Here is a 16,238-nt window from a genome sequence, read left to right on the forward strand (position 1 = left end):
ATGGGAAGCAAATTATAGTCAGAAGCTTATTTGGACATGGAATTAGAGCAAGGAGAGTTAGCTGGATTTATTAATGGTCAGTGTCATTAAGCTATAACAGCCTGATACCTCCATTTCCACTCTTGGGCTTTATATCCCGTAGAGTTGTCCCTGTCTCCCCTGTCTCCTAGTTAGTATTGGAAAATGGTATATATATTTTTTCTCTCTCTGAGATTCCATTTTATATGTCATTTAAGACTGTTTCCTCACCATTAGCATTTCTTGTTTTCAGATAGAAGTACAATTGAGCTTAAGCTTTCTAAATTATAGATAATATCAACCATGCTTCCTAAGGTTGATATTCAAATCAGCTTAGCTTGACTTGGGATATTTTGGGTTAATTTTCCAAATGCTATAAATAGGTAACATAAATAAATGCTCGGCACAATACCTGGTTCATGGGAAATGATAAATGATAGGTAAGAATCCTATTTTAATTCTGAAAATTACCTGAACATTATTGGGAGTATTTGCCCTTGATTAGGAGCAATGTATATTCCATTTCTGCCTTCTAGTGCAGTTCTCAGAATATTTCTTTTGCTGTTATAGACTTGTGACCATCATCTTTGTCTTCATCTCTGTAACATTTTACTTTCTTGACCAGTTTGGCTAACTTGCTTCTTCTTTGACTTACCATGATACTCTGCTTTCCTGGTTCTTCTTTTCCTTCAGTATATATTTCTCCTTTTTACAAGCAATTTTCCTTACTTCCTGCCCAGCTGTCCCTTTAATCTATTCCTCTTCACTCATTTGTTTATTCACTTGTTCAGCATATTCTTGTTGAACTAGTATTATGCTTCAGGCATGGGGCACTACATTCTTCTCCTTGGGTGAAACTGGGATTGCGTTGGTTTACCATCCCTTCTATGCCTGCAACTGCACATCTGCATCTGCCAGGAACCTCTGTCCTTTTTTCTTAGACTACCTATAGAACTACTTTATTCCAGCTTCTTGTTGTGCTTCAGTGTAATAGAAAATGGAGAGCTGTAGAAAATTGGCCCTACCTAGCCTGTCCATTATATCTTCAAGAAGTTTTTGCCATGTGAAATTTCTCAAGGTTTTGCCATTTGAAATTGCTCAGTGAGTTCATTGTTTTTGGGGAAAAAAAGGCACAGTGGCCTGATCGCTACATTCCCCCCGAAGAACCTTTTCATGAGCTTTCTTCCTAAATCAAAATTGTACTTAAATAAATTTGGGGGGCTTCCCTGGTGGCTCAGTGGTTGAGATTCCGCCTGCCGATGCAGGGGACACGGGTTCGTGCCCCGGTCCGCGAGGATCCCACATGCCGTGGAGCGGCTAGGCCCGTGAGCCATGGCCGCTGGGATAAAATTTGGCCTTGTTTTGGCAGAGGTTCCTTGGTTACTTAGTTTAGTTGTAGATGCATATGCCAAAGTGGAGCTCTCAGGATTTTACTTAGGTCTCTCAGTAGCAGAAATAAGTTGGTATCTTAAATGTAGTATTAAGGAACAGTAAGTACTGCCAGTAACTGCTTCCCTTTTCACATTACTAATGATGTCTTTGATAGAATAAAGTTCTTAATTTCAATGGGTACAGTTTATTAGTTTTTTCCTTTATGGTTAATTTGTGACCTGTTTAAGAAATCACTGCTTACCCCAGGATCATGAAGCTATTTTCTCATGTTATCTTCTAGAAGCTTTATTGTTTCACTGACAATCTTTCTGGAATTTATTTTTGTATATTTTATATATGATGTGAGTTAGGGCCAAGGATTTTTTTTTTCCATATGGCTTCTCTATTTAAGCAACACTATTTATTGAACACTTATTTTTCATTGCATTGGAAGCCTTGACATATATGTGTCTTTCTGTGCATTTTCTAATCTCTTCCATTGGCCTGTTTGTCCTTGTGCAAATAACTTCAAAGTTTTAATTAAAATAGCTTCAAATAGGGATTTCCCTGGTGGCGCAGTGGTTAAGAATCCGCCTGCCAATGCAGGGGACATGGGTTCAAACCCTGGTCTGTGAATATCCCACATGCCACGGAGCAACTAAGCCCGTGAACCATAACTACTGAGCCTGTGCTCTAGAGCCCGCTGAACCATAACTACTGAAGCCGAGTGCCTAGAGCCTGTGCTCCGCAACAAGAGAAGCCACAGCAATGAGAAGCCCGCGCACGGCAATGAAGAGTAGCCCCCACTCGCCACAGCTAGAGAAAACCCACGCACAGCAACAAAGACCCAACACAGCCAAAAAATAAATTAATAAATATAAAAAAATAGCTTCAAATAGATTTTAATCTTTTTGAAGAAAGCTTTTGGTTTCATTGATTTTTTTTTAATTTCTTGTTTTTTATTTCATTGCTTTCTGCTCTTTGTTTTCTTTTGTTTGGCTTTAATTTTTTTGATGTCTTTAAGGTAATAGCTTAAATCAGTTAAATCTGAGATATTTCTTGTTTTCTTTTTTTTAATTTTAATTTTATTTTTGGCTGCGTTGGGTCTTGGTTGCTGTGTGAGGGTTTTCTCTAGTTGTGGCGAGTGGGGGCTACTCTTAGTTGTGGTGCGTGGACTTCTCATTATAGTAGCTTCTCTTGTTGCGGAGCACGGGCTCTGGGCGCATGGACTTCAGTAGTTGCAGTGCGTGGGCTTCAGTAGTTGCGGCACATAGGCTCAGTTGTGGCTCTTGGGCTTAGTTACTCCACAGCATGTGGGATCTTCCTAGACCGGGGATCGAACCCATGTCCCCTGCATTGGCAGGCAGATTCTTAACCACTGCATCACCAGGGAAGTCCCTCTTTTTTTCTAACATAGATGCTTGGTGCTATACATTTCCCTCTAAATGCTGGTTTTAGCTGCATCCCACAAATTTTGATACGACATGTTTTCATTTTTATTCAATTCATAATATTTTCTAATTACCACCCCCCCACAGCCTTTTTCTGTTTTGGCCACGCTGCGTGGCTTGTGGGATCTTAGTTCCCTGAATAGGGATTGAACCCAGGCCCTTGGCAGTGAGAGAGTAGAGTCCTAACCACTGGACCACCGGAGAATTCCCTCTAATACCCCTTTTGATGTCTTCTTTGATCTATGGGTTATTTAGAAGCGATATTTAGTTTCCACATATTTGGGGATTTATCAGGAATTGGTTTCTAATTTAATTATACTGTGTTCAGAGACCACATTTAGATTACAGTGTTCTGTAAATGTCAATGAAGTCAAATTGGTTGATAGTGATGTTCAGGTCTTCTTTAATTTTCTTTCTTTTTATCTTTGGTGATTTTCTTTCATTTTGTTCTGTCAGTTACTGGAAAGGGGTGTTGAAGTCTCTATTTGTGGATTTGATTATTTCTCCTTTTAGTTCTCTCACTTTTTTTTTTTTTTTGAAAATTACATTCTTTATTTTTAAACTATCCCTTAATGTTATCACATTTGCTTTGTAGCCAATAAAAACAACATATGTATGCTTGGGTGTGGAAGATGGGGTGAGGCAATGTTGATGGAGAGCAGGACGACCATCAGCCCCTGAATAAGACTCTTGGTATCATTGTTCACAAAGTTTCTTTTGCTGTCTTATTTCTACTATGAGAGACTAAGCAGGATCTTTTTTATTATTCAGTTTATTGAAACTGGGCTTCCCTGGTGGTGCAGTGGTTAAGAATCTGCCTGCCAATGCAGGGGACATGGGTTCAAGCCCTGGTCTGGGAAGATCCTATATGCCACAGAGCAACTAAGCCCGTGTGCCACAACTACTGAGCCTGCGCTCTAGAGCCCGTGAGCCACAACTACTGAGCCTGCGTGCCACAACCACTGAAGCCCGTGCACCTAGAGCCTGTGCTCCGTAACAAGAGAAGCCACCTCAATGAGAAGCCTGTGCACTGCAACGATGAGTAGCCTCCGTTCTCCACAACTAGAGGAAGCCCGTGCACAGCAATGAAGACCCAATGCAGCCAAAAATAAATAAATTAAAATAAATAAATTTTAAAAAATTTATTGAAACTAAAAAACAAATAAAACAAAATCCCCCAAAACACAGTTCACCTATTATTCTTACTCATTACCCCTGTCTCTGGCAACCACCAATTAAGTCTCTGTATCTATGAGCTTGATGGGGGTTTTTGTTTGTTTTGTTTTGTTTGTTTATTTTGGCTGCACTGGGTCTTAGTTTTGGCATGCAGGATCTTAGTTACAGCATGCGGGCTTCTTAGTTGCACCATGAATGCGGGATCTAATTCCCTGACCAGGGATCGAACCTGGGCCCCCTGCATTGGGAGCGCAGAGTCTTACCCACTGGACCACCAGGGAAGTCCCTGTTTTGTTTTGTTAAAGATTCCACATATAAGAAAGAACATATGGTATTTGTTTCTATTTCTGACTTATTTCATTTAGCATAATGCCCTGATGTCCATCCATGATGTCATAAATGGCAACATTTCATTTTTTTTAGTGGCTGAATAATATTCCATTCTATACATATCATACAATTTCTTTATCCATTCATCTGTGTGTGGGCACTTATGCTGCTTCCACATCTTAGCTATTGTGAATAATGATGCAGTGAACCTGGGGGTGCTGATATCTCTTTGAGACAGTGATTTCATTTCCTTTGGTTATGTTTACCCAGAAGTGAGATTGCTGGATCATATGGTAATTCTGTCCTATTTTTAATTTTTTGAGGACCCTCCATACTGTTTCCCATTGTGACTGCTCCAATTTACATTCCCACCAACAGTGTACAAGGATTCCCTTTTCTCCACATCCTCACCAACACTTATTTCTTTTTGGTAGTAGCCATTCCAACAGGTGTGAGGTGATATCTTATTGTGGTTTTGATTTGCATTCTAATGATGATTAACTATGGTGAGCATCTTTTTATATACCTATTAGCCATCTGTATATCTTCTTTGGCAAAATTGGATGTTTTGCCTTTTTGCTATTGATTTGTATGAGCTCTTTCACTTTTTCCTTCACACATTTTGTAGTTCTGTTATTTGATACATAAACATTCAAGCTTGTTCTGTTCTCTTGATGAAGTGATCCTTTTATTTTTATAAAATGATGCTCTTTATCCCAGTCATAGTGTTTGCTCTGAGATCTTACCTTATGTGATGTTAGTATAGCCACTCCAGCTTTCTTTTGGTTACTGCTAACTTGGTATCTTTTTCAGTCCTTTTACTTTTAACCTATTTTAGTCTTTATATTTGAAGTGGGTTTCTTGTTGGCCGCATATAGTTAGGTCTTGCTTTTTTATGTACTCTGACAATCTCTACTTTTTATTTGGGGTATTTAGACCATTTAAATTTAATGTGATTTTTTTTTTTTTTTTTTTTTTTTTTTTTGGTACGCGGGCCTCTCACTGCTGTGGCCTCTCCCGTTGCGGAGCACAGGCTCCGGACACGCAGGCTCAGCGGCCATGGCTTACGGGCCCAGCCGCTCCACGGCATGTGGGATCTTCCCGGACCGGGGCACGAACCCGTGTCCCCTGCAGCGGCAGGCGGACTCTCAACCACTGCGCCACCAGGGAAGCCCTAATGTGATTATTGATATTATTGGATTTAAGTCTAACATCTTTTGTTTGTTTTCTATTTGTCCTATTTGTTCTTGTCCTTTTCCCTCTGTTTTTCTTTTTTGATTATTTTTTATGATTTCATTTTATCTCCTTTCTTGGCTTATTAGCTGCATTCCTCTGTTTTATTTTTATAGTGGTTGCTTTAGGGTTTACAGTATACAGGCTTATTAGCTGCATTCCTCTGTTTTATTTTTATAGTGGTTGTTTTAGGGTTTACAGTATACATACTTGATTGCCTTAGTGTATCTTTAAGTGTTATACCACTTCATGTATAAGAACCATATGACAGTGTACTTCTATTTCTCCTTTCCCATCCTTTGTGCTATAGTTGTCATACATTTTACTTCTACCCATGTTATAATCCCCCACGTTTTTACAATTTCTAGAGAGCTCTTTATTCTTTGAGTAGTTCCAGATTGCCATCTGATGTCATTTTCTTCTGTATGAGAGGTTTCCTTTAATATATCTTGTAGTGCAGGTGTTCCAGTGATAAATTCTTTCAGCTTTTGAAAGTCTGAAAAAGTTTTTATTTTGCTGTCACTTAAAAAATTTATTTTTTATTGAGGTGTAACTGTCTATGCCTTATTTTTTTTCCTCAGCTCTGACTATGCCTTCTTTTCTTAATATTTATTTATTTATATGCGTGGCATGCGGGATCTTAGCTCCCCGACCAGGGATTGAATCCATGGCCCCTGCATTGGAAGCTCAGAGTCTTAACCACTGGACCACCAGGGAAGTCCCCTAATTCTTTAAACATTTTGTATAAGTCACCAGTGAAGCCATCTGGTCATCAATCTTTTCTTCGTGGGAAGTTTTCGCTCTTTTGTTGTTTTAATAAAGTAAAATAAAGTGACTTTTATTTGGAAAATTTCATGTCATGCCTTGAGATTACAGACAAGCCTGAAGTTTTACAAAATCAGGTTTGGAATTTACTGCTCTGTATTTATTTGGAGCTATTAGTAGCATCTTAATAATAATACCTGTACTTATATTGGGATTTCACATGTATCATTTCTTTCTCTTGACCATGGGAGTTAGGTGAGCCAGCTATGTCTCCATTTCACCCAGATGAGAAAAGTTAAAGAAAGAAGGAAACTTAACACATATCGAGAAATGCTGTAGGTACCAGCCCTTGTCACTGCTGGTATATTATGGGAGCTGGCCTTTCTCTTCCTAATTTGCTACTCTTCCTCAGCAACCAGATTTGAAATATTTATGTCTAGCATCTTAGAAGTGGGAGGCATCTTGAAGATTTTCTAGTTTAGGACAGTGCCAAGGATGGTCTGTGGATCTGTGCTAGTCTGCAAACTGCTTGTTACTGGACCACAGCAAGATAATTTTGGAAGTTATGAATAAGCTTTGAAAACTTTTATCATGATGTAACGTGCAACATCCAGGTGAATCTTTCCATGGTTAACTTGAGAAACACTCATCTGCATTTTCTCTGCAGTAATAAGAGTCTTTTTAAATAACAATGTTGGCAGTTGACTTTTCCACCCTAGCTTTATTTTCCCCTTAAGACTTACTGTTTCTTTTCTTTCATCTTTCTGTTATGGCACTTCCATTCTCTTAGTTATACAGATTCAAAGTCACTATTGACTTTCTTATCCTTCATACCCAGTTACCAAATTCTTTTGTGATAATGGCCCTTATGTGTTGTGTTCTTTCTATTATCTCTGTGGCCTTTTACTTTTAGTCACTCCCAGTTGTTAGCCGTTGACTCCGAAATCTGTATCTCTTCTCTAAACGTGCCCAAGTTTATAATTTCCAACTGTTTTTCCACCACTCCCTATGTTGCCTTATCTGTACTTTTTAAAAAAAATAAATTTATTTATTTATTTATGGCTGTGTTGGGTCTTTGTTGCTCTGCCCAGGCTTTCTCTAGTTGCAGCAAGTGGGAGCTACTCTTCGTTGCGGTGCACGGGTTTCTCATTGTGTTGGCTTCTCTTGTTGTGGAGCACGGGCTCTAGGCGTGCGAGCTAAGTAGTTGTGGCACGCGGGCTCAGTAGTTGTGGCTTGCGGGCTCTAGAGCGCAGGCTCAGTAGTTGTGGTGCACGGGCTTAGCTGCTCCATGGCATGTGGGATCTTCCCAGACCAGGGCTTGAACCCATGTCCCCTGCATTGGCAGGCGGATTCTTAACCTCTGCGCCACCAGGGAAGCCCCTCATCTGTACTTTAAATTACCTAGGTCTAAAATGGAATTTATTTCCTACCCCAAATCTGCTCTTGCTCCTGTTTCCTGCTCTTTGCCAATGGAAACAGCTGGGTGATTATTGTCCCTTCCATCTTCCTTGCCCAGTTGACAAAGTCTGTCTCTCTCTTTTTTCTTTTTTCAATTATTTGGTTACTTCGGGTCTTCATTGTGGCACACGGGATCTTAGTTGTGGCACATGGGATCTTTTGTTGTAGCACGTGGGCTTCTCTAGTTGCACTGTGCGGGGTCCGGAACATGCGGGGTCCAGAATACGCTGGCTCAGTAGCTGTGGCGCATGTGCTTAGTTGCCCCACAGCATCTGAGATCTTAGTTCCCCGACCAGGGATCGAACCCGCGTCCCTTGCATTGGAAGGCAGATTCTTAACCACCGGACCACCAGGGAAGTCCCCAGAGTCTCTTATACATGCAGATTACCTCTCATATTCTCCAGTCCTGCTGCTGCCCCCCTGGTGTAGGGTCCTTGTTATTTCTTACCTGGAGTTTTATCATAATTTCCTCACTGTTCTCTTCTGTCTCTTCCTCCATTTCTATCTGCTGACAGTGTAATCTTTCTCATGCATAGCTCTGTTATTGTTAGCTATTTTCTTAATAATCTACAAGGTTCTTCACTGCCTGTGGAACAAAGGTTGAACTCTTTAGTCTGGCCTTTAGCTTTAGAAAGTCTACCTAACCTACCAGCACTCCCCTGCATTCCCCACGCCTTAGCCAAACCAAGCTACTCAGTCCTTGCTGTTCCCCATCCTGTCCATCTCTGTATCTTGGCTTATATTGCTTTATCCTTATGAGGTACCTTTCTTTGCTCATCTTCAAATTCTACCCTTTTTTCAAGGTTCAGTTCTGTTGTCATCTCCTCTACAAAAAGCCTTTCATCCAGCAGTCTTTCTAGGGAACTTTAAAAGCATTTTATCTGTACTTCTATGTTTCTTGTTCTCTACCTCACATTAAAGATACTAACAGCATGTACTGGCTCTACTACAATTCCCAAATGGAGACCTGCTGTGGGACTTTGGGGAACAATTAAAATAGAGATTCGTGGGCTTCCCTGGTGGCGCAGTGGTTGAGAGTCCGCCTGCCGATGCAGGGGACACAGGTTCGTGCCCTGGTCCGGGAAGATCCCACATGCCGTGGAGCGGCTGGGCCCATGGGCCATGGCTGCTGAGCCTGCGTGTCCGGAGCCTATGCTCCGCAACGGGAGAGGCCACAACAGTGAGAGGCCCGGGTACCGCAAAAAAAAAAAAAAAAAAAAAAATAGAGATTCGTGTGTCCCATCCCATGGAAATTCTGGTTCAGTAGATCTAGGGTAGGTCTTGGGAAACTGAAATTTTTAAAAGCTCCTAGCTTTTTCACAAAGCATGATAGACATAGAGTAAATGTTGAATGTCTAATAGGTGAAAAGGTTGAAGTGAGATCCTTCAATTGGTGTATCTGTAGTAGAAACTATACTGAAGAGCACATGACTCTTAAGACGTATACTAAACAGAAGTTTACAGAGTAGCCTGTGATGGGCTATTCTGAAGAAAAAACAGGTAATACCACTCAAGAAGAGAAACCAAGAAAGGATTTACAGAATATTAGTAAGAGGGCTTCCCTGGTGGCGCAGTGGTTGGGAGTCCGCTAGCCGATGCAGGGGACACGGGTTCGTGCCCCGGTCTGGGAAGATCCCACATGCCGCGGAGCAGCTGGGCCTGTGAGCCATGGCCGCTGAGCCTGCGCGTCCGGATCCTGTGCTCCGCAACGGGAGGGACCACAGTGGTGAGAGGCCCGCGTACCACAAAAAAAAAAAAAAAAAAAAAAAGAATATTAGTAAGATAATAAATATATCGTCTGTAGTGTCATATGTGTGCTGTTTGTTTATGTTATGATATAAGAGAAGGAAGGTAAAATAACACAGGTCAGTTTTCAAGTCTTGTGTGCATTATTCCTAACAGTAAAAAATAATGAGATCACATTTATTCTATAGAAAGGTGACCTTTTTAACCTCCCTGGTGGTAGACATTGCTAACTAACCACAGCTCTCTTTCTTGTTGAGCCTAAATGTGCCCTCAGCATCCTTTTCAGTGTAGTGCTCCAGCAGGGGCCACCAGTCAATCAACATTAGCATAATGATAGAAAAGCCTCTGTGTAATTCCCTGTTATATGAAATGTTGTTTAGCATATCTCCTGTAGTTTAAAAAAATACTGTAGAATGATTGTGATCCCTATAATCAAAATTCTTTTAAGTGCTTAGCAAAAAAAGGGTAGTTAACAACCAGTACATCTGAAAGAGCAGCTCTTAGATAGTATTCATTGCCCCACTGGAATTCACTGCTCTATCTCTGGTATGACCTATTGTTTATGAAATTATGCTGAGTGTTTCCTCATAACCGTCGTGTCATTTACTCATACTTTTTAGTAAGTAGAGGTAAAGAAATTTTTTTCCTCCCCCAAATCCCTAGTCACTTAAAATTTGGAAGACACTGATGTGTTGAGTGTCTAATTATGACAAGCTAAGAAGGTTAAGCTTCTTAGAGCACTGGATTGTCTCTACTGCTCACTTACTGTTAAAACACTGTACTTATTTTCAGCTGCTCTACTGAAATTCTCTTCCTCTAATTTTGTTGAACGTGTGCTCACATGCCACAAGTTTCAGCCCTGTGCATCCCGCCCCCCCCCCCTTCCTCATCGGCTTTTCCCCTTTTTCAAATGAGCCTAACGTGTAATCAAGTTTTCTGCTTCTCTCCCTGCACTCTCTAGGTCGGATGATGATGATACAGAGACTAGGAGCTCCAGGGTGACCCAACTTTGCACTTACTTTCAGCAGAAATATAAGCACCTCTGCCGCCTGGAGCGGGCAGAATCCCGTCAAAAGAAATGCCGGCACACGTTTAGGAGAGCTTTGCTGCAGGCGGCCAGTAGAGAGCCAGAAAGTACTGGCCAGTTGATCCAGGAGCTACAGAGAGCTGCATGCAGTCGGACCAGGTCAGAGCCTCACACTACCACCTCTTTCTAAGAACTCACCTCAGTCTGTTTTCTCTAATTTTTGAGAGGATAGTCGAGACACAATGAGTGGTGAGCATATTATCTTGAAATATTTAAGCATTGTATTTTGGTTTTGTTGCTCAAAGTTCTATGATGGCAAAAAATCCTGCCATGAGGTGACAGTCAAATTAAAGTATTACTATAATTTTGCTGGAGTTTGATTAGAATTTATTCAGTAGAGGATTTGAGAATGTTACCTGTCTTTAAAAAAATACAATGCTTAGAAATTTTGTGTTATTTAAAAGTAATATTTAGTTTTTTTTAAACCACAAAAGTGGTATTGTATGTTTTTTACTTATATTATTTTAAAATTTTCTTTCCATTGTATTTTCTGTTAATATCTACATAATCCCATATATCATGTATTCAAAATGTTTTATTACATTGGATTTCTTTGGGGGAGGGGAATCCCTTCTGTTTATAAGAAGATACTTGCTTATTGTGAAAATTTGCAAAATATAGAAAAAGGCAGAAAATCACCATAATATCACCATTCACAAAACAGACCAAGCACTGTGAACATTTTGATTCTATCTCCTTCTAGTCTTTTTCTGTGTGTGTGTGCACGTGCGCACATGCACAAATAAACATTATATAGATAAAACGTTTCGGGGTTTATATACCTAAATGTTACCAGCGGTTACCTCTAGTGGTGGGATTATGATAAAGTTAAAAAAAAATTGTAGTCTGTGTATTTTAATTTTTCTATAGTGATCATGCATGAGTCATTTGAGGAAAAAAGAGTTTAAAACAAGCAGAAAACTAAAAATTAACCTTTGCTTTGTAGCTATTGATCATATTCCTTACATAGCTATATAATTTTTGAAATTTCATTTTGTTTAATTTGGTTTTCATTATATTTGCTGTAAAAAAAAAAACCCGGTTTTTCAGTTGAGTATCTCAAAAAATACTATGCCCTTAAGATTTTTCTGCTTCTTGGCATATTTAAGTTGTTTGAAACTGTGTATGTATATCTAATATACCTCCATAGTGGTTGCAGCCTGCAGTATTTCCCCTCACTCTTTTTTTTTTTTTTGAAAAGCACTTGTTATCATTTAATGAATCTCCCACCATGTGGCTTCAAGCTACCAGGACACAAGCCCCACCGACACCCTTAATCTTCTCCTCAGCTCTTCTGCTGAAGAATTTGGCCTTCACGATGGCAGGCTGCTTTGGGAGCTTTCCCTTCCCCAGAACTTTGTAGTAACCCGATCGCACCACGTCAATGATAGGAGCAGCTCCAGTCTTGTTCTTGGCAGCGTTTACCCGTGTCTGCTCACTGACCAAGGTCCACAATTTATCAAGGTTGACAGTTGGGCAGAAGCTCTGGTTCCTCTTTAAGTGGTAATGCCTCATACCAGCTTTCCCAAAGTATCCTGGGTGATGTTTGTCAAAGTTGATCCTGTGGTGATGCATGCCACCAGCATTACCGCGGCCTCCCGGGTGCTTCCGGTGTTTGCCGATGAGGCCATGGCCATGGCTCACGTGGCCCCTAAGTTTCCGGGTCTTCCTTAGTCTGGATGGCATGTCGGCGGCCAAGACGAAAAAAGCTCCCCTCACTCTTAAGAGCTCCCAGTCCCCTGTAATGGAGGTAGTGTCTGTCATAGAACATCTTTAGTTCTTAGCTTACTTCTTACTTACTCAGAGACTTGCCTTTCTCAGAGAAACATTCCCAGATTCCACTGACTGTGTTGGGTCCCCCTGATATATATGCTGTTGTGCTCTGTACTCTGCTTCACTGTAGAATTTATACTTACATTAATGTCTGTCCGTCATGCTAGACAGTGGTTTCTATGAGGGCAGGAACAAGGTATATTTTGTTTTTAATCTCCAGGGTTGATGAATGAATGAATAGAATTGAACAAGTGAAGGTCTATTCTCTGTTTATTGAAAGAACTCACTCAGTCTGACATAGGTTTTAAAATAATGGTATTTAACATTTATATTATATAATGCTTTCAAGAGTATAATTTCAGTAGAAATTTGAGCTTTGTCCAGCATGAAACAATCTAGATGTAGACCATTGTATATATCGGGTCTCGTATATTATTATGACCCTGTCAAAGATGAAAGAGACTATACTGTGAGCTTGGGACAATTTGCTATTTGTGTGGAAACTGTATTTACCTATGATTTTTTTTTTTTTGTGGTACGTGGGCCTCTCACTGTTGTGGCCTCTCCCGTTGCGGAGCACAGGCTCCGGACGCGCAGGCTCAGCGGCCATGGCTCACGGGCCCAGCCGCTCCGCGGCATATGGGATCTTCCTGGGCCGGGGCACGAACCCTCGTTCTCTGCATCGGCAGGCGGACTCTCAACCACTGCGCCACCAGGGAAGCCCTACCTATGATTTTTTTTTTTTTTTTTAAACATAAGGTGTTTATTTTTCTGTTTTTTTGTTTTTTGTTTTTTGTTTTTGCAGTATGTGGGCCTCTCACTGTTGTGGCCTCTCCCGTTGCGGAGCACAGGCTCCAGACGCACAGGCTCAGCGGCCATGGCTCATGGACCCAGCCGCTCCGTGGCATGTGGGATCTTCCTGGACCGGGGCATGAACCCGTGTCTCCTGCATCGGCAGGCAGACTCTCAAACACTGCGCCACCCGGGAAGCCCATACCTATGATTTTTAACTGGCAAAAGGACTGCTTCCTTTTCAGAACATCTCCCAAACCACCCTTAGTGATGTTTTTAAGAAAATTTCATGATAACTAAGTATTACAAACAAACACCAAGATGAACTTGATTATAGTTCTCAGATTTATGTGATGTCATTTGGTTATGTCTCAATCATATGACAGTGTGCCATAATCATTCCTTGGTGATTAGTAGCTAGCTGCTTTACATTACATATATTTTAGGTTTGCAGAAATCAGCTGTCAGTTGAATAATGTCCACTGTGTTTAATATTTTTTGTTCTCAAAGACCTAGTTCCACAAAAGACATTTAAAAGGTTGCTATTAAATATTTTATTTTTATTTTATTTAATTTATTTTGTTTTTAAATTTTATTTCTTTAAATTTTTTTTTTTTTTTTTTTTTTTTGCGATATGCGGGCCTCTCACTGTTGTGGCCTCTCCCGTTGCGGAGCACAGGCTCTGGACGTGCAGGCTCAGCGGCCATGGCTCACGGGCCCAGCCGCTCGGAGGCATGTGGGGTCTTCCCGGACCGGGGCACGAACCCGTGTCCCCTGCATCGGCAGGTGGACTCTCAACCACTGCGCCACCAGGGAAGCCCTCTTGAAAAATTTTTTGGCTGTGCTGCACGGCATGCAGGATCTTAGTTCCCTGGAATCGAACCCGTGCCCCCTACAGTGGAAGCGTGGAGTCTTAACCACTGGACCGCCAAGGAAGTCCCGCTGTTAAATATTTTATTTATTTATAAATTTATTGATTTTTGGCTACGTTGCTGTGCGCGGGCTTTTTCTAGTTGCAGGGAGCGGAGGTTACTCTTCGTTGTGGTGTGTGGGCTTCTTATCGTTGTGGCTTCTCTCGTTGCGGAGCACGGGCTCTAGGCACTTGGGCTTCAGTAGTTGCAGCATGCCGGCTCAGTAGTTGTGGCTGCGGGCGCCAGAGCTCAGGCTCAGTAGTTGTGGCACACGGGCTTAGTTGTTCTGCGGCATGTGGGATCTTCCCAGACCAGGAATCGAACCCAAGTCCCCTGCATTGGCAGGCAGATTCTTTTTTTTGCGTTACGCGGGCCTCTCACTGTTGTGGCCTCTCCCGTTGTGGAGCACAGGCTCTGGACGCGCAGGCTCAGTGGCCATGGCTCACGGGCCCAGCCGCTCTGCGGCATGAGGGATCTTCCTGGACTGGGGCACGAACCTGTGTCCCCTGCATCGGCAGGCGGACTCTCAACCACTGTGCCACCAGGGGAGCCCATATTTGCATTTTTAAAAATAAATTTATTTATTTATTTATGGCTGTGTTGGGTCTTCATTGCTGCGTGTGGGCTTTCTCTAGTTGTGTCAAGTGGGGGCTACTCTTTGTTGCGGTGCGTGGGCTTCTCACTGCGGTGGCTTCTCTTGTTGTGGAGCACGGGCTCTAGGCACACGGGCTTCAGTAGTTGTGGCACGGGGGCTCAATAGTGTGGCTCGCAGGCTCAGTTGTTGTGGCCCACAGGCTTAGTTGCTCTGCGGCACGTGGGATCTTCCCAGACCAGGGCTCTAACCCGTGTCCCCTGCATTGGCAGGCGGATTCTTATCCACTGCGCCACCAGGGAAGCCCCCATATTTGCATTTAAATAATGAATGAAGGTAGTTAAAAATGTGGGTGTTACAGAGTAGTAACATTATTTAAATAATTGCCCTGGATTCTTAAACCATTTTTAAAAATCAGTTTTGTGGTTTTTGTTCCTTAGCATAAGCCGGACCAAGTTGAAGGAGGTGGAGCCAGCAGCATGCAGTGGGACCGTGAAGGGTGAACAGTGCACCAACAAAGCCCTTCCATTCACCAGACATTGTTTCCAACGTATCCTCTTAACTAAATCAAGTGTGCATTGAAAAGTACTAATTCATTGGGTGATATATTTCATTCTCAGGCCAAGTGATGAATGGCTTTTGAAATCATAACTGTAATAATTGAAAATAATTTTTATATTACTTCTGATGTTCTTGGTGTCCTCTGAATACTTTTTTCCTGCTTATATCATTGTGACTCTGTATTCAAGAATCATATCAAAATGAGCAAAGTTGACAGCAAGTAGTAGGTTTTTCCAGTGGCTGTCACTTAAATAAATTTTGTTAATAGGATTCTGGTCCTTCCAGTGGTTCTAGTAGTTTGTATGAGGCAACCATGACACTCATTGATGGGAAAGTCAAATCCCATTATTCAAAAACTGTTTTTAGTCTTCCACGAAAGTTATGCAGTTTTACAGTACACTTTTTGCTATGGGATTAATTTGCTATTTTTATAGAACATGGTGCTGATTTGAGATGAAAGATAACAAACATCACTGACTAGGAAAGAATATATCTTAAGAATATATCTTAAGACAGGATATACTCAAGGAAAACCTATGTTAAGGAGCTTCAGACTGGTTATGAAACCTTATTACTTTCACTTTTATTAAACATTTGAAGTTGAGTAGCATTTTAAAAATTTATATAATTGCAATTACTTTTCTTTGCTATCTGTCTGATTTTTGCCTTCCTTTCTGTTCTTGGTGTTGTATTTTCACAGCTTTTTCAGCAGTAGTTTCTACGCAGTAAAGGCTTTATAAATAGCCTTAACTGTAAAAGCATAAAGGAAAAATGAAAGGTATTTCCTTAATAGATAAAAAGTAAATCTATGGAAATGTAGTTAGTGGCTGGCTAAAAGTATAGATGCTTAAAAATGATGATGATAAGAAGCTGATGTTCCAATTTTAACAGTACAGTTTTGATTTAAAAGTAATTTTTCATAAGTTATAAGTTTGAGTTTGGTGTGGGAAGTGTGAAATGAAAAATTCAAATTT

General features: G+C 41.1%; 2 protein-coding genes across 3 annotated transcripts in view; one reads left to right on the forward strand and one right to left on the reverse strand.

Moving 5' to 3' along the window:
- Positions 1-16,238, forward strand: part of INO80D (INO80 complex subunit D) — a 71,217-nt gene that overhangs the window by 37,833 nt on the left and 17,146 nt on the right. For both annotated transcript variants that reach the window (XM_082631511.1, XM_082631512.1), the window contains exons 6-7: positions 10,510-10,734; positions 15,144-15,253. In XM_082631511.1, the coding sequence (XP_082487637.1) occupies positions 10,510-10,734; positions 15,144-15,253 (335 nt within the window). The remainder of the gene's footprint in view (positions 1-10,509; positions 10,735-15,143; positions 15,254-16,238) is intronic.
- LOC309809658 (large ribosomal subunit protein uL15-like) lies at positions 11,802-12,342 on the reverse strand. Its single transcript, XM_082630974.1, has one exon. The coding sequence runs from the start codon at positions 12,319-12,321 to the stop codon at positions 11,875-11,877; it is 447 nt and encodes a 148-aa protein (XP_082487100.1). The 5' UTR covers positions 12,322-12,342; the 3' UTR covers positions 11,802-11,874.

Source organism: Mesoplodon mirus, assembly GCF_964341445.2.
Source record: "Mesoplodon mirus genome assembly, chromosome: 8".
NCBI lineage: Eukaryota > Metazoa > Chordata > Mammalia > Artiodactyla > Ziphiidae > Mesoplodon > Mesoplodon mirus.

Coding starts and splice junctions, on each gene's coding strand:
- LOC309809658 (XM_082630974.1), bottom strand. CDS start 12,321: ATGCCATCCAGACTAAGGAAGACCCGGAAACTTAGGGGCCACGTGAGC.